Consider the following 22,892-nt stretch of genomic DNA (forward strand, 5'->3'; position numbering starts at 1 on the left):
TGTCCTTCCGTGTCCTACCCAGGCCAAAAAGCCTTCTCTAAAGGTCAAGAGGCCTCACTGTGACCAGGACACTTGCAGCCTCCTGCCCAGACCATGTGAAGCCTCCTCCCTAGGACACTTGAAGCCTCCTCCCTATAGGACACTTAAAGCCTCCTCCCTAGGACACTTGAAGCCTCCTCCCTATAGGACACTTAAAGCCTCCTCCCTAGAACACTTAAAGCCTCCTCCCTAGAACACTTAAAGCCTCCTCCCTATAGGACACTTGCAGCCTCCTGCCCAGACCATGTGAAGCCTTTACGCGTTTTGGCCTACGCTTTCTTAAAAGTCCTTTAAAGAAAAGAGTTAAAGCTTGAGAGTGTGTTTACATTTTCTTTAATCCAGTGCTTCCTTTGTTTTCGCCCCCAAAACCAACTTTTTTACGTTGAGTCGAGCGCACCTACAGTTAAGCACAAAATGATTCATACCCCTGGCAAATATTGATTTAATGCTGATTTTCTCTTTATCAATATGTTTGTTCTGACTGAAAATGACACTGTCACATGCCAAAAGTTTGTACCGGACCGGCCTCGAGAGAAACCCAAACCTGTGACACACGCACTGGACCGGCCTCGAGAAAAACCCAAACCTGTGACACACGTTATTCATCTAGGAGATGCTCCTGCAAAGTAGAGATTCAGCTCTCTCAGCATGGGAATAACGTGTAGGAACAGAATGGGAATAATATGTAGGAAGAGAATGGGAATAACGTGTAGGAAGAGAATGGGAATAACGTGTAGGAAGAGAATGGGAATAACATGTAGGAACAGTATGGCTGACAGTATGGTGGCTAACTGGAAGGAGAGCCTGGAGAGATCCACTGATCCACTGAAGTTTAATTGGTTTACTTCATTCTTCAGCAGCTCATGGCTGATGAACTGTATGTTAGTGTTGATAGCTATTGTTATTTAGATAGTAGGATGTAATGTTAGCGTTGGATGTAATGTTAGCTTTGGAAGCTAACTATTGCCATTTAGTAGAGGAACAGGATGTAATGTTAGCGTTGGAAGCTATTGCCATTTAGTAGAGGAGCAGGAAGTGATATAAAGTGGCAGGGAAAGCTGCAGTCTACCATGACATCAGTAACACAGACACCTCTCTCTACCACAAGAGCTCACCAAACACTAACACACACATCTACCACAAGAGCCCACCAAACACTAACACACACATCTACCACAAGAGCCCACCAAACTCTAACACACACATCTACCACAAGAGCCCACCAAACACTAACACACACATCTACCACAAGAGCCCACCAAACTCTAACACACACACATACATATATATACCACAAGAGCCAACCAAACACTAACACACACACACACACACACATCTACCACAAGAGCCCACCAAACAGTAACACACACACTCACACACACACACACACCTACCACAGGAGCCCATTAAATTCTCAAGTTTATCATAACACACACACACACACATGCACACACTTAATCTAACTAGAGAACAGAGGCACACGTAAAGAGGACGCCAATCTGTCTCTCTCTCTCTCTCTCCCTCTCTCTCTCTCTCTCTCTCTCTCTCCCCTCTATCCCCCCTCTCTATCCTCTCTCTCCCCTCTATCCCCTATCCCCCCCCCATCCCCCCCCCTCTCTCCCCCATCCCCCCTCCCTCTATCTCTATCTATCTCTCTTATTTACCTGCCAGCGTCTGGGTTTCCTTGGCAAAAGTAGGCGAGTTTGAGGTTGAATTAACATTACATTCTAAAAAAACACACGCAAAGCAAAGCAGAGTTGATCTCTAAGGCCCCAGCCATTAGGATTTAGCCCAGTGCTCCCACCACCCAATCACACACACACACACACACACACACACACACACACACACACACACACATACTCTCAGGCCCAGCCTGTCACATCTCAGGGTTTAGCCCAATCTCACACACTGAGCCTGTGCCAAAGGGTGTCTCTAGTCTCGTGAGGCCATAGTCCGCTGCCCGTGTTGCACTGTGTGTGTGTGTGTGTGTGTGTGTGTGTGTGTGAGAGAGAGAGCGTCACAAGCTCAACTTCAAACAGGGCCCAGCAGAAATTCCGTTGGAGTCCAAGGGGGAGGGGAGGCTCTCCTGTGCCTCACGAGCTTATTAACGGCTCCATGATTCTCTTGTAATAACAGAACATTTTGAAAACATGAGTCGAAGGAGGGAGGGGCAAAGGAGCAGGGAACTGAGAGAGGGGGGGGGGTTGATCTTACCGAGCATCTCGTTTCCATGGACCACAGCTATGACAAGCACGAGCGCGCTGAGAATCCTCACAGCGATGCGCGGGAGTGACGGGGATGCCATGGTTAGGAGCACGGACTGTGTCATCCGTCTGTCCGGATCTCCGAAATCCTCACAAGACCTAGGGGGGTGTGGGCAAAAGCATTTTAGTGAGGAACGCATAAACACTCCGAAATCCTCACAAGACCTAGGGGGGTGTGGGCAAAAGCATTTTAGTGAGGAACGCATAAACACACACACACACATGCCCACACATAGCCTAGCCTGGATACCAGACTCTCTGACTTCGCAGAGTACTGGAGTAGGCTACTGTAGGGAGATGAAATTGAGCGGAAGTACGTATAGACAGCTGGAGCCAGTGTACACATAGCCTACAAAACTTGCCAAACGCTCTGATTGGTCGCTGTGTGCGGTTGGTCGAACACACAAGATTGACCATCGTTACTCACGCGCTGCCCTCAGAGATCTCATCGATCTGCTCGTGTCAGTGCGTTACTGTGAGGTGACGCAGCGATCGAACCTCGGTTCAGAAAAAAGCCTAGCTACCTCCATTTAACCTCGGAGAGAGGCCGGACGGGGCGATTAAGACCTTTTTAATGAGCGCTTGCAAATGTATCTTTGCCGAACTAAAAGAAAGAGGAATGATTAGCCAGTTCACGCGCTTTACTCCTCCTCAGATAGTAATTTCAGATTGGCAGATAGCGGACTGCTGGTGGTATGCCGCCGGTGGCGTGCCACTTGTGGTCCACCGTTGGACCACCATCTCTTTAAATTTAACTTGTCATGAATATTAAGAAAAGTTAATAAAATGATATAGGCCTATTGGAGTATAACTGAACAAATTAACAAGATTTTAGACCAATAGTGGCCATAATACCGCCAGCTATGCCCCCAATGGACCGACAGTGATCCGCCAGCCTCTTGCTATCTTCTCTTTAAGCCACATCTCCCGATTTGACCGCACGCGCAGGACGGTGCACCTGTCGCCCGCTGAGAATTCACCGCGCGCAGCTTCGCACGTCACGCGCGAAATAAACAGCCCTCTTTTTCTGGGGAGAAAGAATAAATAGACCCAGTCTTCTCGCGAGCCCCACACTCTCATTAAGTCGTTGGCGTGCGGCGCACACCCTATACGGTCTGTTCGGCGGAGTTGTTGGGGACTCTCTCATCCACTCCCGCTTCTCATTGTCACGGCAGTAGCACGAGACAAGGTGAAGAGCTGCCTGCATTTCTTTTGCGGGACGGGCGGCTCGTAGGGATTATGCTATGCACACAGCTTTCCCCCGTGTGTAGCCTACTCGTCATTGTTGTTGTGACTCGAGGGGCAGCTACGGCTACTGTTCGACGGGCCGGGTCAGCTCACCTAAACACAAAAATCACGTGTCTTAACGGCAACGCGCTGCCGTTAATGACCGGAAAGGTACTGATACACCTGCTGCAATAGCAGCCTACCCATATAGCAGCGTCGGTGAGGTGCCGCCCGTGCTTGGCTGGCGCCGCCTCCTGAGTTCACACACACACATCTTTTCTATCTGCCTCACGCGGTCTTTATTTTCCTTGTTCTTGTCTTTCTCCAGCAGAGGTAGCGATGCCTGCCCTGCACTTTGCATGCTGGCAGACGGGACAGCAGCACAGCGCGAGCCTGGCAGTAGCTTATGTAGTGCAGGCGTCGGGGGTCTGAATAGGAGCAGAGGGGGGGGGGGGCAGGGGGGTCAGCCCAATAACAATGAGAATAACTGCTCTTTCAAACAAGCTCGTCTGCGCCCGCGATTGCTGCCCCCGGTAGAGAGAATAACGGTCGGACAACCTATCTGAGCCTGACAGAGACACACATTCCAGTACACGACCCCCCTCTCATATTTACATCACTGACAGGTGTCTCCCTTCAATAAAAGCGCGCGGACGCAAACAACAATAGTAGACCTGAAGCTATCCCACTGTGTAGGTGTTTGTGGGTTGTGTGTGTGTGTGTGTGTGTGTTCGACTGCTAGAGAGAGAGAGAAAGAGCGAGAGAAAGACAGAGAGGAGGGACGAGTCGTGTTTATACACACCGAGATATTCTCGTCAAAGTCCGCACGCTGCGTCAGGTAGGTGCTCTTCAACTCGCGCACTGGTCCCCGTAGGATTTGTCTCTGTGGCGGCCTATTTTCTAGCTCGCGCTATCCGTCCTCTGGCTTCTTGTTTTTTCTCGCCGTTTTCCTCTCCTCAGTACGGCCACCGCTCGCTCACTGCAGCAAAAACAGTCTGTCTGAACGACAGGAAGAGAGGGAGGGAGGAGAGAAGAGGGAGGGAGGTATGGAGGGAGGGTTGGCGTGCGGGTCGGAGGGGAGGGGTGGGGATTTTAATACGATTTGGCCCGTACCATTTCAGTAACAGGGCCAGAGCAAACTGCCCGAGAGAGAGAGAGGGAGGGAGAGGGGTGGGGTGGCGGGTGGGTTGTTATAAACTACCAATAATAATAACAGACAGATAGATAGACAGATAGATAAAACTGATATGTATATGTATGTATGTATAGACAGATAGATAAAACTGATATTTCATTGTTTAGATACCAGATCATATTGTTGTTGTTACTGCTGCCGCTATAGCTGTGTGTGTGTGGGTGTGTATGTTTGTGGTTAATGGTGGAAGTGGGGAGGGGGACATTGCCAGCCTCTCGGTTGACAGCACTAGGTGTGGTCTGCCCATGAATAGAATCCTCGCGCGCCGGTCTCGGGAGACGATGGAGGGTGTCCGGGATCCACGAGGGAGGGAGGGGGCGGTGGCGATTTGCCGGGGGATTAAGGATTAGCCTTGCACGCGGATTACGCGCCGTTTAGTGTGGAGACGAGCGGGGTTAAAACATGGACGGCGGCGCAAGGGGTTCCAGCTCCGGCTCCGTCACCGTACAGCAACAGAGCGCAGCACGAGGGGCGGCAGGGCGGGAATCAGGAATCGGAGAGGCTGAACAGACCACGCTCCATCCGCCCATGTGTGTGCGCGCGCGTCACTCAGCCGGATCATCGAGAGTTTGAGTGTGCACTTCGGGGAAAAGAAAAATATTGTAAGAGGACACACGGGCTATTTAAAGTATTGTTTCTATAACTGCATCATGAACTGCAGTGCACGGACTGATTTTTGAGTGTGTTGTCGGATCAGTGCATTTGACAGCTGTAAGCAGCTGCTGTCTTGCAATTCTGGCACTCCCGCGATATAAGAAGAATAACTCAGCACTCAGTCCCGAACACCAGCCATTTGTTTACGATGGAGACTCCAATTGTATGACAAATCTGTCAAAGCAACCTCTTCACAATCGAACCACTGATTCCCACCACCTGCCTTAACCAGCACAGATGGACGTTAGCCAGCTGGCTAAACCACAGGGCACATTTAGCCTACGTTCAGTCCTACAGTCAGCGTGATGCTCTTCCATGTGGACAAATGTCCCAGTAATAAATAAAGAAATAAATGAAATAATCATTATAAAAAAACCTCGGCGAACTCATGGTCTTGCTATGGTCTTTTGCATAAGAAAAGCACGTCAGCTATGATGAAGTCAGGCTACAAGGTTTGTCTTTGTTTGAATCCCCCTGTAGTGACGGTTGCGTTCTGAGTGGTTTACTTCGGTTTGGGTTTCTTGGATGGGGACTGATGATAACGCACGCGACAGGAATGCACCTGCTGGCCGTTACCCGACACTGCACCCAAAGCAGGTATTCCGGTATTCCCAGAAAGCGCGGCAATTACATCACCGCCAGCCGGGAACAGCGCAGCCTGAGGATCCGGACGCTACTCAACTATCCCCCGCTACTTGAAAGGATAACACGAGCGAGACAGGCGGGGAAATACCGCATGGCCCAAATAAGTGCGATAGGACGCGGCTGATTTCACACAGCTGCTTCTGCCTAAACTAGCCTCCAAAATATTACCATTTATTCCAGTCTCCTCGTTTTAAAGACGCGTTGACGTCATTCTCTGCAGAGTGGAGGGTGGCAACGTGGCTGGTCGCCCGTGACCTCCGTTCGAGACGTTATTTCCCTCCCTGGGTTCGCTCCCGCAAGATGTATGTGTGTGGGGGGGGGGGGGGTCTACGGCAGTCGTTATGGTTTTCAGGAATGCAATTCGGTGGGACGGGACACAGCCTCCGACACAGGTTCACTCACCATCCGAGTCCCTTTGCTCAACAACAATGCAGTAGCCTATCCTATCACTGAACTAGTGGTTTGTAGCATAGCGTGTAAGCCAGGCTACATTAAATAATTATGAATAATTATTATCATCATAAAGACCCAAGATTACGAAATAGCCTATACATCTTTTTCCATAACTCCAGTTCCTCTGCATATTGGTCACGCCTCGTCTTTTAATGTAGACTTTTGCTACCGAAACCACATGTGTCAGAATATAGTATAAAACATGATCAGGACGGGAACATCAAAAGAGTCATTTTTCCATCCGGAACTTTCCAGGACCCATCTCTGCCGGGACTCGAACCCGGAGCCTCTGGATTAGAAGTCCAGCGCGCTATTCCATTGCGCCACAGAGACTGAGCCACCTGACTGCCGGAAAAGGGGGTTTACATCGATTTCATCCGTATCCTCTCAGCATCTCACAGCATCAGGACCAGACAGCTCTCACTGGTAGTACCAAATTTAACCACTAGGGGGCGAGCGACAGCTAGACATTGCGCAAGCCAAAATGACGCACAGTCATTCTGCAACCAAAGGGTGCCATAAAATTATCTGTACGATTAATTCACAATGGAAAATATGATAATTAATTGAACATCCATTTCTTCATTCATTCAGGGTGGTAATAGACATCAAGCCTACGTAATATACCGAAAGAAAGGCTTAGTCGGTGGGCTAATGCATGATCATGGGCTCAGACGCGCATCTCTAGTTTAGTCGGCTAGCGCAACTACAATTGCTCGCCAACCTCCCGGTTTCCTATGTGACCGTGTTCTAATTACTGGAGAAACATTATCTGTTGCCATCAATCAGATTGAAACACGTATGGCTATAATCACATTTCGGCAGGGTTGGTCAGATGATGCGTACCATCAGGCTACTCAACGAGTGAGAATTTCCCCTATGTGTGTGTACATCAAATTGGCCTACCATACCTTCCCAACTCTGCACAGTAGCCCATTAACTGCTGTCTCCAACCTGCCCACAACAAGCCTGCAGATCACGCTCTAAAAACATCCACCATTGTGAAGTTTTAATAGATATTTAATTGTAGACCAGAACCATTTTAAGAATGTAACGTGTGTAGCCATACATCTGTAACATTAATATTGGTGATAGCTTACAAATTGTCGCTGGGTTAAATGTTAGCCTTTGGCTCCGAATCCCTATCCCATTCAAACTTTAAACAACAACGGAAGCGGAGCGCATACACGCTGCTCGCTCGCATAACTTGTCAAGTCTAGCCAATGAAAGCATATAAAAGCATATATTCCGTGTTCGTCCCATACGGTTCGTGCATAATTGTTCAAGGACTGGAAAACAATAGATTTAGCTCACGGGCCTTTTCTCCTCCGTACTGGCGTAGCTATAGCGCTGACAGTCTTGACACGCATGCCTGGCGAAAAACAAACTTTTTTGTCACATCATGAAGAAATGCGCAATAACTATAAAAGGCGTCTTCATGAGTTAGGGTGTTGGTGATTGCTATGGAAATGTTTAAACCAAATTGTCCACTGCAATCAGAACTTAAACAGCCTCTGAATTCTTAATGGTGGATAATGCTAAAAATTGTAACCTAATTGCAGGAAAAGATTTTTCTTTTAAAAAATTAGATTAGATTTGAATTGAACAAACTGAACAAAGATGTTGTTAGTGTTGCATATTGTTATTGAAGTATTGAAGAATCAGATGAAAAAACAGTTACTAAATATATAAAGGCTTATAGGCCTACATTACGGAAGCGTATTGCTGCCACACTAAAATAAATAAAAAGGCTCAGTATTATGTAATTACGTGAAAAGTTTCTTGTTATAACAATATCTTTTTCACGTTTTAACAAGATATGTATCACGTTATTTCATGATAATGATATTTTCACGTTATAACATGAAAATATCATGTTATTTCAAGATATGATTTTTTCATGTTTTTACAATATATTTATCACGTTTTTACATTAAATTATCATGTTATTTAAAAATAACGAAACTAAATGAAACAAGGCCACGAGAGCTCATGGCATAAATGATAACTCTTAAAGGCATAAATGGCATACATTGATGACATAAATGATGCACTCTTAAAGGCATAAATGGCATAAATTCATGGCATAAATGATGCACTCTTAAAGGACACCACTTGACTAGTGACTCTTAAAGGACACCACTTGACTAGTGACCCTTAAAGGACACCACCTCCTCATGACCTCCTATGGGCTGCTGCACTCTTAAAGGACACCACTTGACTAGTAGTGGGGTCTCAAAAATGAGAATATCTTGAAAACGTCCCCCCCTTACTATATTTCAAATAGGGAATCTTTCATATATTATTCTAGATTCATTACATATAAAGTGAAAATATTTCAAGCCATGTTTTGTTTTAATCTTAATGAATATGACTTACAGTTCATGAACACCAAAAATCAGTTTCTCAAAATATTAGAATAAAAATGTTTCCTGAGCCTTAAATCTCTTAGTCTGATTCAAGAAACACAACCACAATCATGGAAAAGACTGCTGACTTGATAGTTGTCCAGAAGACACTCACTCACTCCCTCCACGAGGAGGGTAAGCCACAGACGGCCATTGCTGAAAGGGGAACTTTGGGGGAACTTCACAAGGAGTGGAGTCTGCATCACAAGGAGTCTGCATCACGACCCACCACGCACAGATGTGTCCAGGAAATGGGCTACAAGTGCACATGCCTAGTGTCAAGCCAGTCCTGAATCAGAGACCAGGTTAGAGCGTCTTACCTGAGCTAAGAGGAGACAGAACTGGACCGTTGCACAGTGGTCCAAACGCCTCTTTTCACATAAAAACATTTTTCATTTGGATATCAGGGTCCAATCAAGGTCCCAAGAGTCTTGAGGAAGAGTCACAGAATCCAAGTTACTTGAAGTCAAAATTGTAAAATTGTCTTTAAATATTTAACTTTATATCTAATGAAAAAAAACTTTTTTTCACGATATTCAAATTTTTTGAGACCGACCTGTATAACAATCACAACAAACGCCCTCCAATAGAGCTTAATGGCTTTGATTAGTTAAGAGAATGCAGCCGTACGGCTCCTCTCCAGGTCCATCACTTCCTCAGGATTATCACTAAACCTCTTGAAACAGCCTCCAGGGCAAGAACACTTGTGTTCTCGCAGGTCTCTCAGGTTCTATCTCAGAGCAGTGGTCTAGTACCCTGGGAATCTAGTTCTCGCGGAAGCATTTGCTCAGCGAGAGACTCTGGCAACGAGTAATGATGCACGGAACTTTTGCCCCTTTCATCGCAGGGAACCAATCATATCTGTATCTGATATAGGCGGGCTAAACAGATGACAGACGTAGTGTTAGCCAATTGCATCGAAGTCTGGAATTAGTCAGTTAACATTGATCGTATAGTGTTATTGCGTGCAGTGAGATTTTCAAATGCGTGCTTGGTGCCACCCCTCGGGTTGGGCCATTACGTTATTCGTGGCCAGACCCTTAATCTTTCCGATTGGGTCTGGTCCTTCAGGCTAGTGGTCTAGTTTCCCTCAGGAGAAATAAAGTATCTATCTAACTATACCTCTCTACCCGGCTCTAGCTGCTGCCCTGGACTGGAAGGCAACTTGGTGCTCAGCTCCCTCTCCCCTAGACGACCCACGCGCCCCTCTACCCCAGGTGAGTCTGGACGACCTGTGTGCCTCTACTCCAGGTGAGTAGACTCTGCTGAGGTGGCAGGCAAGGCAGGGGTCTATGGAGCATGCTCAGTGGGTGCGGGTGGCAGGGGTCTATGGAGCATGCTCAGTGGGCGCGGGTGGCACGAATTTCACATATGATGTGTGTGAATTTAAAAGATATTTTTTCACGTCAAGAAAGTACTGTTGTTATTAGACTTCAAAAGTTATGTTGGTTTTATGCCCGAATCCGCTCAGCGGACCACCTCTCGTCTCGAGCGATGTAGGCTACGTCACTAGCATTAATGAAATAATAAGATTAGCTGTTATGCTGGTTAACGGTTGCATCTTGCTGCCTGCTATGTCACTTAACAGTATCTAATGTACAGTCTATGGACGAATACAACTTACCTGATGTGTTTAATCCTCTGACTCATGGTATTTGCATCGGCAAGGAAAGCCCAATTAAGACCTCGTTGGAATTACGATCTTTCACAATGTTGTAATTCAATAGTTACGAAACAAACTGCAAATGTCTTTACATGAAAAATTGTCTTTAAAATTGACAAACATCATATGGGTAATTCAAGGCACAAGTCAACCGGGACCAGAAAATAATTTCTTTTTCGCCATAGACTGGCGTTCAAATTTTTTTGAAAGATAGGTCCCATGGAGGCAAATGGAAGAGGCATCACTGGGACACTCAATAGAGCATGCTCAGTGGGCGCAGCTCTCAGGGGTCTACTGAGCATGCTCAGTGGGCGCAGGTGGCAGGGGTCTATAGAGCATGCTCAGTGGGCGCAGCTCTCAGGGGTCTACTGAGCATGCTCAGTGGGCGCGGGTGGCAGGAGTCTACTGAGCATGCTCAGTGGGTGCAGGTGGCAGGAGTCTACTGAGCATGCTCAGTGGGTGCGGGTGGCAGTCGAGGCAGGGGGCCAAACGTCTCCATAAGTGATGATTGCATCCGGGCGGGTGGTGGCGCCAGTGCCAGGCGTTTCCATGGTACCCCAGCAGGGCAGTCTGCCACCGGTGGCGCTCGCTTCTCAGGCAGGAGGGTCTAGACGAGTACCCGCCACACACACACACATTTAAACACTGAGGGAACATGGCACACACACACACACACAGTTAAACACTAAGAGAATATGCCAACTTTTTGAGAAATGAGCTCATTTGCTGTCTATTCCCCGAGTTTGATAAGAGCCCAGCCAGCATGGGAATATAGACATCACATGTGGTAAATACACAAGACAACATGAAAATAAGAACATTTGGGACACACACACACACGGACAACACTTTGGAGTTGTTAAGAAGCCTATTTGGTCACTTTTCAGCTCACTGTATCCCACATTAAAGATTCACCAAGCGAACACTACACCAAGGCCAAACATGGCCGCCACACATGCAATCAGTTCCTCAGTCAATAAAATGATGCAGTTGAGAGTCCATCATCAGAGTCTGTGATAGGCTAATGGTCAGAGTCATCAGAGTGTGAGACCAGCAGCAGCAGCAGCTTGCTCTATTCCCGGAAGACCGGAGCCTACAGTTATTAGACCAGCCCTTGAGACAGACAGACAGACAGACAGACAGACAGACACACACACACACACACACTATTGGGGTGAAAAGAGGAAAGCAGTTTTACGAGTTGTGGGGCATTTTACTGGTCAAGCAGAGGGCCGGCGCTATGGAAACAGATGACACACACTGAAAGGTTAAGTAGAGATATATAGAGAGATTTATTTCCTTTAATTATTCATCATCACAGACACATCAACATCAGCACAGACACCGCCGCTCGCGATCACAGACAGGCCAGACCAATGGAGCTGAGCACAGACAGAGCCATCACCACGTAGCCAGAACGATACACCTCCGGGATCTTAAAGCCCTTACCCGTGTCCCACATCTGAAAACACACACACACACACACACACACAGGGAGAGTGAATGATGGAGAGAGTGAAGAAAGGAGAGGGAGAGAAAGAGTGAGACAGAAGAAGAGAGAAGAGAGTGAGACAGAAGAAGAGAGAAGAGAGTGAGACAGAAGAAGAGAGAAGAGAGATAGATAGAGAGAGAGAGAGAGAGAGAAAAGGAGAGATGGGGAAGTGGTAGGGAGGAGAAAAAGAGACGTAAAAATCTGTGTGTGTGTGCGTGTGTGTGTGTGTGTAATGTGTGTGTCTTAATGTGTGTGTGCGTCGCGTGTCTGCGTGGCATCGCGTGCGTGTGTGTGTGTGTGTGTGCGTGTGTTAATGCGTGTGTGTTGTGAGTGTAATGCGTCGCGTGTCTTGTGCTGTGCGTGCGTGTGCGTGCTTGTGTGTGTTATGTGTGTGTGCGTGTATTGTGTGCGTCTGCGGTGTGTGCGTGTGTCACGTAATGCGTGTGTGTCGCGTGTGCTTGTGAAGTGTAATGCGTGCGTGTCGTGCTTGTGTGTGTGTGTGTGTGCGTGTGTGTGTAATGCGGCGTGTGTGTGTCGTGCTTGTGTGTACTTGTATGTGTGTGTCTTGTCGCGTGATACTTGTGTGTGTCTTGTAATGCGTGTGTATGGCGCAGCGTGTGTAATGTGTGTCGCGTGCTTGGCGAAATGTGGGTAATGTCGTGTCGCACGATGCTAATAGCGTGTGTCGTGCGTGTCGTGTGTGCGTGTAACGCGGCGTGTGGAATGTGTCTGCCCCGTGTTTTATTAATGCGTGTGGCGTCATTTGTGTGTGCGTGCGGCGTGTTTGTGTCTCTTGTCGCATGCGTCACGGCGTGCATGCGTGTGTGTGTACTTGTGAGGTAATGCATGCGTGTGCGTGTGCGTGTGTAATGTGATTGTGAGTGTGGCCAATGCGTGTGCGATAATGCGTGCGTGTGTATGCGATGTTAATGCGTGCCTGTGCGTCGTGTGTGTGTGTGTGTGTGCGTCGCATGTAATAATGCTTGTGAGTGTGTAATGCGCGTGTGTAATGCGTGCGTGTTAATGCGTGCGTGTGTGTAATGTCGCGTGTGGTTAATGCGTGCTTGTAGTGTGGCTCGTGTGTAATGCGTGCTTGTGAAGTGTGTCGCGTGTGTGTGTATTATGCGCGTGTGCGTGCTTGTAGTGTAATGTCGCGTTTGTGTGTGTGCTTGTGCTTGTGTGCATGTGTGCATGTAATGCGTCATGTAATGCATTAATGCTTGTGAGTGTGTGTGTGTGTGCTTGTGTGTATGTGTGTGTGCGCTTGTGAGTGTGTGTGCATTAAAGGGTTGAACATTATGATAACCTGAATGTGTATGTGTGTGTGTGTGTGTGTGTGTGTGTGTGTGTGTCTTACCAGGTGGCGAATGCCGTTGCAGGTGTGGTAAGTGACGGGGAAGGCCAGGGCGAACTTGGAGAAAGCCAGGAACTGGGGCCCGAAGGACAGGGAGTGGATCAGGTCCAGGTAGTAGGGGTAGTTACCTGGCAACACCAGGGCTGCCACCGCAAACAAAGAGATGCCTGAGGAGCACACACACACGTTAGAAGGAGAAGAGCATGTTAGATCGGAAGAGGAGAACAAGAGTGGAAGATAGGACACAAATAGAAGTGTGTGTGTGTGTGTGTGTGAGCAGTGTGGATATAATTATGTGTGTGTGTGCAAATGTGTTTGTGAGTGACATATTAGTGCATATTATTGCCTTTGTATGAATGTGTGTGTGTGTGTGTGTGTGTGGACAGAGGAAGAAGGACGGAAGATAATTGACTGTGCTGTGGTATCATTAAACAGCATCCTGGGTTGCACAGTTGTCATGCCAATAAATCTGTAGCGAATTACATTCATACTCACTGGAGAAGAAACATGGGGAGGGCACGCCAATGGAGACGACAGGGGTTATACAGTGTGTGTGTGTGTGTGTGTACACATATGGAGACTACAGGGGTTATACAGTGTGTGTGTGTGTGTGTGTACACATATGGAGACTACAGGGGTTATACAGTGTGTGTGTGTACACATATGGAGACTACAGGGGTTATACAGTGTGTGTGTGTACACATATCTATTAGAGATGACAGACGCCGATACGATAACCGATAATATTACTTTTTAAAAAACAAATTATGAAAAGTGAATTGGGGACAGCATTTAATAAGCATCATTTTATTGCAGTAAATGTACCTACCACCAATGATGGACAGAACTCATAATAGTCCTCAATGGTACAGTAGTCAACAAAATAGCTGTAGCCTACCACAGTCATTTAACACAGTGAATGCTAATGCTAACAGTAATGTTGGGCTAGCAGAGTAAGAAAATCATTTAACACAGCTCACATAATGCATAGACCAATCAGTGTTCCAACTAATAACCTGGTAAACTGAATAAACTAATAACCTAGTCCTGGTGTTCACATGGCCTGCACTGCAATGTGATGTCTTCCTGCTGAACACCTCCAACAGCCACTTGTGACCCGTGATCTTGAGACCCACCCACATTTTTACCTTCAATTTATTCCATAGCAACAAGAGATGTGTTAACATGTATGCATTTTTAAGTCTATTCCTAATTCCATAACAACAAGAGATGTGTCAACATGTATGCATTTTTAAGTGTATTCTTAATTCCATTTTTAAGTGTATTCTTAATTCCATTTTAAGTGTATTCTTAATTCCATTTTAAGTGTATTCTTAATTCCATAACAACAAGAGATTCTTAATTCCATATTCTTTGGGCTTTTTTGCCTTTAATCTGACAGAATAGTGAAGAGTGTGACAGGCACAGAGTGGTCAGGCGCCAACCTGTGTCCAGTATGGAGTATTAGAGTTGAGTTTGAGTGTGTGTGTGTGTGTGTGTGTGTGTGTGTGTGTGTGTGTACCTCCACTAAGGCCAACTCCTGTTCCTCGATGAGTGATTGACATCATCATGGGAATGGACCAGCTGCCAGACAACACAAGTTACCATGTCGACATGTTTACCATGTCAATGCAGATCCAATGTAGTTTCATCAAAAAACACACACACACACACACACACACACACCTGTAGACGGTGATGTCATACACACTTACCAGCACACATGCACCCAATCTGACACACACACACACACACCTGTAGATGGTGATGTCATACACACTTCCCAGCACACATGCACCCAATCTGACACACACACACACACACCCTGTAGATGGTCATGTCATACACACTTACCAGCACACATGCACCCAATCTTACACACACACACACACACACCTGTAGATGGTGATGTGTGGAGACATGGGCCGGTTCAGTCACACACACACTCCTGTAGATGGTGATGTGTGGAGACATGGGCCGGTTAAGTCACACACACACACACACACACACACACACACACACACACACACCTGTAGATGGTGATGTGTGGAGACATGGGCCGGTTCAGTCGGGTGTTTTTGGCCCAAAATTTATTCATCTCCTCCTTTGCTGTTGTTCCCATGGGAACAGCACTGGTAAACAGAGCATCGGAGAGAACAGATGTTTGCATAATTTATACCACACACATATACACACACACAAACACGCACACAGATAGACTCGACTTACTGCAACCATGCGTGGCTAATTAGACAACTCCAAGGCTTGTATGCACACACATCCCACACACACATACAAACACAGAAAGGACACTATTCTCTACATAAAATCGTCTACAGATAGAATGCTATCGTCAATCACATGAATTTCCCAACATACAAAAAACACACACATACACTCAAAATAACTAAAACACACACACACACACACACACACAGCAGCAGGACTCACTGTCTGTAGAGGACTCCAAACTGTGATCGGGACACATAGAGACCCGGTCGGGCAATCGACCTGTAAAACACAAACACACACAAACATGTGGTGAATCACACTTTTGGATTTGACTGATACAAACACTCTTAAACGTAACATATCCTTCCAGCCTCAGCGTCCAACTTGACCCCCCACTGGCCCCTTGGGACCCACTCACTTTTGCACAAAACTTAATTTATTATGCTGTAATGAGCTCCCTATTTAGTTTAGTAGCCTCACATGCGTAGCCAGTTAGCGCTGCATCCCTAGTAGCCTCACATGCGTAGCCAGTTAGCGTTATATCCCTAGTAGCAGAGACTTTCTAATGTGGAGACACAGCACTCAAAATCCTCCATAGAAATGCATGGGGCTAGTTTGTCACGCTAATATGGCCGTTGTCTACGCATATCCCACCCCTTCCTCGGCAAAACGTCGACATATGAATACATTGAGCCAATCGTGTGTTGTGATCTCGCCGCTGGAGCAAGATTGGTGTCGTGAAGCCTTGCGCACGCGCATTTCTGCCGAAATGGATGCCCGACGAGTGCCCAAAAAGCGTTGTCAAATGGCCGCCGAGTGGAGGGACTTGCCTAAAAGGACTTTGCTAGTAGCCTCACATGAGTAGCTAGTTAGCGCTGCATCCCTAGTAGCCTCACATGCGTAGCCAGTTAGCGCTGCATCCCTAGTAGCCTCACATGCGTAGCCAGTTAGCGTTATCACATGCGTAGCTAGTTAGCGTTATCACATGCGTAGCCAGTTAGCGCTAGCACATGCGTAGCTAGTTAGCGTTATCACATGCGTAGCCAGTTAGGGTTATCACATGCGTAGCTAGTTAGCGCTGGCAGAAAACTCTGGACTCCAACTTCCCCGACATGCTCTTCTACTTGCCCCCGGGCCAGTGGACTGTTGCGCTACTTGCCCCGGGCCAGTGGACTGTTGCGCTACTTGCCCCCGGGCCAGTGGACTGTTGCGCTACTTGCCCCCGGGCCAGTGGACTGTTGCGCTACTTGCCCCCGGGCCAGTGGACTGTTGCGCTACTTGCCCCCGGGCCAGTGGACTGTTGGCGCTTACTTGCCCCGGCCAGTGGACTGTTGGCGCCACTTGCCCCGGGCCAGTGGACTGTTGGCGCTTCTTGCCCCGGCCAGTGGACTGTTGGCGCCACTTGCCCCGGGCCAGTGGACTGTTGGCGCTACAGCCAGTGGACTGTTGCGCTACTTGCCCCCGGGCCAGTGGACTGTTGCGCTACTTGCCCCCGGGCCAGTGGACTGTTGCGTTTGTTGAGTACTGCACCAGCATCGCGTGTAAACACCTTTCCTTATTCTTTTGGCTGACTCTTGTCCAAAGCCACTCATACACAGACTCACACACAGACTTACAAGGGCCAGTCACTGAGTTACTCTGAGTTTAGGGCAGCTGTGGCCTACTGGTTAGCACGTCGGACCTGTAACCGGAGGGTTGCCGTTTCGAACCCCCACCAGTAGGCACGGCTGAAGAGCCCTTGAGCATTAAGGCACCTAAGCCTTCACTGCTTCCCGAGCACCGCTGTTGATGCAGGCAGCTCATTGCGCCGGGATTAGTGTGTGCTTCACCTCACTGTGTGTACACTGTGTGGGTTTCACTAATTCACGGAACCTCGTAACCTTGTACTCTTTACCACTAGATGGCAGACATCCAGAGCTTCGATTCAAGCCGATTGTTCACCTATTCTAATTCTGATTCTAATTCTGAAGAAGAACACCTGACTTTTGGGGATGACACCGATCATCTATTATAGTCACGATGCGTATGAATGGAGGTGTGTCTTTGCATTTGCACAGCAGTGTCCACTAAGCATACAGTCTTTATTTCGACCCTTTGCCCAACATAGCTGGAGGTGGCAGTGGTAGACGTGATGCTAGTGTCTGTAATGGACGTGGTAAAGACAGCAGGGAGAGTAAAAACAGGGCTCTGAAGAACTACAAAGTCACCTGAGACAGATTTATTAGCCTACTTTATTTACTTTAGTGACGTCATAATATGCAAATTAGATGAGTAAACGTACCCCCTTCATAAACTTTTGATCATACTGAATGATTTTCACATTTACAGTAGGACTTTATCTCTGACCACTTTCAAGCCATGGCCTCTTGAAAAGTAAATGTCAAAATCCAGTGTTGGTTTTTTTAAACCCTGGCGGCTAAACGGTTAAGAGTACAGACATCGCACAGAATAGTCAAGACGTGTTAATAACTTGCTTTCAACAACACCATAAACTGAGATCAAAGCTCCCGTCCGGATGTCACGGGCGGGCAAAGTTCGGTTGGAAGTGATGCATGACCCCTGATTGACCTCCCATACTGTTAGTCGTCATCATCATCATCATCATCATGATGAACTTTTATTGCCAGACTCAAGGTCCATTCAGAAGACACAGACATGACATACAAGTCACATTACACATTAATCAGTTAGCATTATATATCACCATCATATAGCATTGTCAGATACTATCCTGAGAATAGAACTGTTCTAGAATAGAGGTCGCACTAATGTCATGAGATGATATGCTCCAAACCCACTGAACTTTCAAAATACAATTATAAAGCCGTCTTGTATGCTTGAATGTATTTAGGTATGTATTCCCCATCATACTGACGTTAGCCTTGAGAATCCGGTTAGGACAGCATCGAAGACAGAAACTTTCAATTAATGTATTGGCTAGACAAGACAGTTGGTTATGACTTGGGTCAATATAACCATCTATTTTTCAATAACCACAAGACTGAAAGCGACTACAACGTCCATTAGACGATTTTCATGCTATTTAGCTGATAACATTAACCTCAACTCACGTTGACAACTTGACATTGATATTAGCCTGTAACGTTACCATGCTTGCAAATAGTTGAGTTTTCCAGTAACGTTGACTGTTAACACACTCAGCTGTTAGCTTCATCACACATCACGTTATGTAAACATTATCTCTGCTGCACATACAGCATCTCTTTTAAACTGAACTATGAAAGACTATATTATCAGCAGTAAAATAAGGATACCATTTCGTTTGGATGTCCCAAAGGTGCCCATTAACTAACGCTAGGAATCACAGACTGGCATAGACTTGTCTTCTTAGCATTTGGGCTAGCAGCTAGTCGGCGTCTTGCTATGTCAAAGGTAAACATCACAAGATGGAATGTGTGAGATTAACGCACCATTAAACCCATACAACTAAGGAAAAGAAATAACTAATAATGAACATTACGTCAATGCTCTTGAATTTATGCTCAAAAAGGACTTGAAACAGAGGAGAAGTGCACTGACCTTAAAAGCAACGCCATGTTTTGCAATTTGAAGACAGGAAGTTGTACACCGGTTATGACGAAATATTTATAATTCGTCTATTTTGGCGGCCATCTTCAGAAGGTAAACGGATTTGAAAATGGTCTTGATTTATGAATTTCTTTACTGTTGCTGAACTGACCACTGACCACCGTTAATTGGTTTGTAAGCTTGGAAGGTCTTTGCTCAGCGTGGACAGCGAAATGCTTTATGGGAAAATCTGTCAAAATGGTAGCAGGTGGAGGTGGGGAATTTTCAAGCCCCACCTGACCCCCATCAACCGGCAAAATGGTAACGTTAAAATAGGCCTAGGATTACTTAGATAGATAGATAGATACTTTATTGATCCCCAAGGGGAAATTCAAGGTCTCAGTAGCATACAGACATCACACACACATTCAATTTAAAAGTAATTAAACATATATAATATAAAAACACAACTTAAAGCAATAAGGACAGTAGAAGATAAAGAATATACTAAAATACAAATTATACTAAATAACACTTAATCTAAACCAATTCTAAAAACAGTATCCACTAGTGGGTGATTAATCAAGAGGCGCTTGCAATGACTGAGGCAGGGACTGAGCCTGTGATTCTCTGTGCATAGTTAGGTAAGGTGCTCTCTGTGAGTGAGTGTCATGGTGATGGTGCAAATGAGTAAGTCCAACAGTGCAAGAATAAAGTCTAGAGACAAGCATAAAATAAATATGGACATATAAGAGAGTAGGCAAGGTAATATAAAAAAAAAACTATATATATATATATGTATATATGTTTATGACTCTTATGTTTGTGTGTGGCTATTTTGTTTTGAATCTATGTATCACAATGTAATATATACATATAATATAATATAATATAATATATACAAATATTAATTATTAAAGATAGGCTAAAATGAACAAATTTTCTCCTGTTCCTCGTGTGCCTCACCTGTCCATTTCCACGCTTTGACAATCACTGGCCGAGACTATTACCCCCCCCCCCAAGTGCCCTCATAAGTAGCCTTTACAGGAAAAACATGTTCCCAAGTGCCCTCATAAGTAGCCTTTACAGGAAAAACATGTTTCAGTGCCCATATAAGTGTCCTATCGGCTAGCCTTTATGTTTCAGAGCCCTCTAGAGTGCCACTTCAAACAATACGTTTGAAGAACATGTCTTAATGAGTGCCCTTCTAAGTCAAAGTCAAAGTCAGCTTTATTGTCAATTTCTTCACATGTTCCAGACATACAAAGAGATCGAAATTACGTTTCTCACTATCCCACGGTGAAGACAAGACATATTTTACCAATTTAAGTCCACAGACAAACATAACATTCAAGTAAACAAAAAAGTAAGTAAATAAGAGGGCACATATAATAATGAAAAAATAAGAGCAGCAAAATTTGGTTGAAATTGTGCATAGACAGTCAATAAAATACTAGTGCAAAGTCAGGCCAATAAAAGGCTTGGGTAGTTCTGTTTGACCTAAGTAATAAAGAAAGTGGCATAGTGGTGCAAGTTATGTAAGAGCAGCAGAAGTGTTGTGTTTTCAGGACAACAACACCAAGTTGTAAAGTGTACAAGTGTGCAAGTGTTCAAGTGTGCAAGTGGAGTAGTGCAGGCGGCCATTGTGGGTCCAATGTCCAGGATGTTATGTAGCTGAGGGTGGAGGGGGGAGAGGAGGGAGAGAGTTCAGCATCCTTACAGCTTGGTGTATGAAGCTGTTGGTGAGTCTGGTAGTGGGAGCCAAGAGGCTTCTGTACCTCTTCCCAGAGGGCAGTAGATCAAACAGATTGTGGCGGGTGACTTGCATCACTCACAATTTTGGTCGCCTTGCGGGTGAGGTGGGTGGTGTAAATGTCCTTCAGGGAGGGGAGTGAAGCACCAATGATCCTTCCAGCTGTGTTCACTATGCTGCAGGGCTTTCCTGTTGTATTCAGTGCAGCTTCTGCCCCACACAGCGATACAGCTGGAGAGGATGCTCTCAATGGTGCCTCGGTAGAATGTGGTCATGATGGCTGGTGGAGCACTTGCTGCGCCTGAGTTTCCGCGAGGAAGTACAGGCGGCGCTGAGCTCTCTTCGCCAGTGATGCAGTGTTGGTGGTCCAGGAGAGGTCTTCACTGATGTGCACCCCAGGAATTTGGTGCTGCTCGCTCTCCCACCACAGCACCGTCGATGGTCAGTGGCAGGTGTTGGGTGTGACCTCTCCGGAAGTCAACAACAATCTCTTTGGTCTTGCTGACGCTCAGCAGGAGGTTGTTGTCCCTGCACCACGTGGTCAGATGGTCGACCTCCAACCTGTATTGAGTCTCGCCGCCCTTGGTGATGAGACCCACCAGAGTTGTGTCGTCAGCAAATTTCACTATGTGATTGTTGCTGTAGGTTGCAGTGCAGTCATGCGTCAGCAGGGTGAAGAGCAGCGGTCTAGTGTTGTAAACGTAAAGCAACATCCTATAAAAGCTGCCCATTCAAATGGTCTGTCATGTGTGTGCCCTTCCATTGTAAAAGGGTGCCATAGAGGGTGCCATAAAGGGTGCCATTATTGAGTGCCCTCTATGCTGCCCCCTACATGCAGTGTTCCGAAGGGTGTCATTTCCAGTACAGAATGCAGTGGAATGCAGCCCTATAAATTACATGTGAGAAAGAAGTGCCAACATACAGTAGGTGCTCCTCTAGTGGATAAAATGTGATGCAGTGAAGTAGGCGTCCATACTTGCATCAATTTAGAGATGTTTCCTAATGGATGCAACTGCATTGGAGAATATGTGGTAGGTGCACTTACAATAGGATAAACTCATATGATTTAACGAGAAAGTGCTAGGTAAGTCTCTTCATACTGAAAACAATACCAATTAAATTTGGTATTAGAATTGTCTTTCAAACATTTTTGGTATTAGAATTGTCTTTCAAACTGCCTAGGCATGCAATAGGCCAGCGCCTAGACCATATCCGTATCCGGTTGGCAAAACGGCAAATACATCCTTCTTCGAAAGGAATAGGCGTGTTCGACTTGCGGCAGATCTGTGCAGATCTGACTTGATGTGATGCATGCTGGGTTGAACACAATGCATACTGGGATGGACGCAATGCTTGCTGGTTAGAAATTCTGTCCGACTTCTGTCAGCCGGGAGGGACTTACCACCGTGACACCATGTCACATGACCTTAAAATATCAAGGGAGTCTTAGCCTGCAGACAGATCTTGCAGTTGCCTTCCACGAGCTGCACGAAGCTAAAACACGCCCTCATGACGCCAGTTCAAAGACGGATAGGGCCATTTGGGAGGAATGTTCTCATGACGATTATGACGGAGGCTCATGCTGCTTCCTTATGTTGGAATATGCGAAAATAAACAGAAATCTAAGGGATACCTTCTTATAATGTGATTTCTGCAACAATGGTAGGCTAGCCTACTGAAAACGTTTGATATTCTGTTATTTTCTGCTGTTGGTTAAATAGATAGACACACATATAGGGAAAACACTTGATATTGAATGTATGTGCTACAAAGCAGGCCTGTTAACTGTATGACAACAGTGGTTTATTTCATCAATTCATAAGAATTGATTTCGTCAGTCATCATGCCATCATGCTCATTTATTATTAATGAGTAAGAATTAAAGTTCTGCTGTATTTATTGCAAACAAAATTCCGCGATGTCTCCCGCGAGTCACGTCAGGCAGACTGTAGCCTGTCTGTCCGGGATGAGCTGCCCTCTGT

At 46.2% G+C, this 22,892-nt stretch overlaps 2 protein-coding genes and 1 non-coding gene across 5 annotated transcripts in view; all 3 read right to left on the bottom strand.

Moving 5' to 3' along the window:
• cadm3 (cell adhesion molecule 3) overlaps positions 1–4,545 on the bottom strand; it is a gene marked incomplete in the record, with an annotated part of 74,309 nt that extends 69,764 nt beyond the window's left edge. The window contains 2 exon segments of the mRNA XM_048228569.1: positions 2,257–2,405; positions 4,336–4,545. Of these exon segments, the coding sequence (XP_048084526.1) occupies positions 2,257–2,371 (115 nt within the window).
• Positions 4,546–6,739: 2,194 nt separating this feature from the next.
• trnar-ucu lies at positions 6,740–6,813 on the bottom strand. Its single transcript has one exon. It is a non-coding gene; the product is annotated as a tRNA-Arg (tRNA).
• A 5,011-nt stretch (positions 6,814–11,824) lies between these two features.
• sdhc (succinate dehydrogenase complex, subunit C, integral membrane protein) lies at positions 11,825–19,351 on the bottom strand. Of its 3 annotated transcripts, XM_048227811.1 has the most exons (6): positions 19,170–19,351; positions 15,849–15,908; positions 15,428–15,529; positions 14,920–14,981; positions 13,401–13,564; positions 11,825–12,013 (listed from the first exon to the last, which is right to left on the bottom strand). In XM_048227811.1, the coding sequence occupies exons 1-6, from the start codon at positions 19,184–19,186 to the stop codon at positions 11,909–11,911; spliced, it is 510 nt and encodes a 169-aa protein (XP_048083768.1). In that variant the 5' UTR covers positions 19,187–19,351; the 3' UTR covers positions 11,825–11,908. The 3 variants fall into 3 exon arrangements, with proteins under 3 accessions (XP_048083768.1, XP_048083769.1, XP_048083770.1); XM_048227812.1 differs by lacking the exons at positions 15,428–15,529; positions 15,849–15,908; positions 19,170–19,351 and adding an exon at positions 15,346–15,379; XM_048227813.1 differs by lacking the exons at positions 15,428–15,529; positions 15,849–15,908; positions 19,170–19,351 and adding an exon at positions 15,294–15,378.
• Between the last annotated feature and the right edge of the window lie 3,541 nt (positions 19,352–22,892).

The sequence above is a fragment of the Alosa alosa genome, chromosome 19 (assembly GCF_017589495.1).
Source record: "Alosa alosa isolate M-15738 ecotype Scorff River chromosome 19, AALO_Geno_1.1, whole genome shotgun sequence".
Lineage (NCBI taxonomy): Eukaryota > Metazoa > Chordata > Actinopteri > Clupeiformes > Clupeidae > Alosa > Alosa alosa.

Excerpts from the sequence above, each read along its gene's own strand:
- sdhc (XM_048227811.1), bottom strand. Across the intron at positions 14,982-15,427 it reads CCACACATCACCATCTACAG|CTGGTCCATTCCCATGATGA; the intron begins GTGTGTGTGTGT and ends GTTGTCTGGCAG. Across the intron at positions 12,014-13,400 it reads GCAACGGCATTCGCCACCTG|ATGTGGGACACGGGTAAGGG; the intron begins GTAAGACACACA and ends GTGTGTTTTCAG.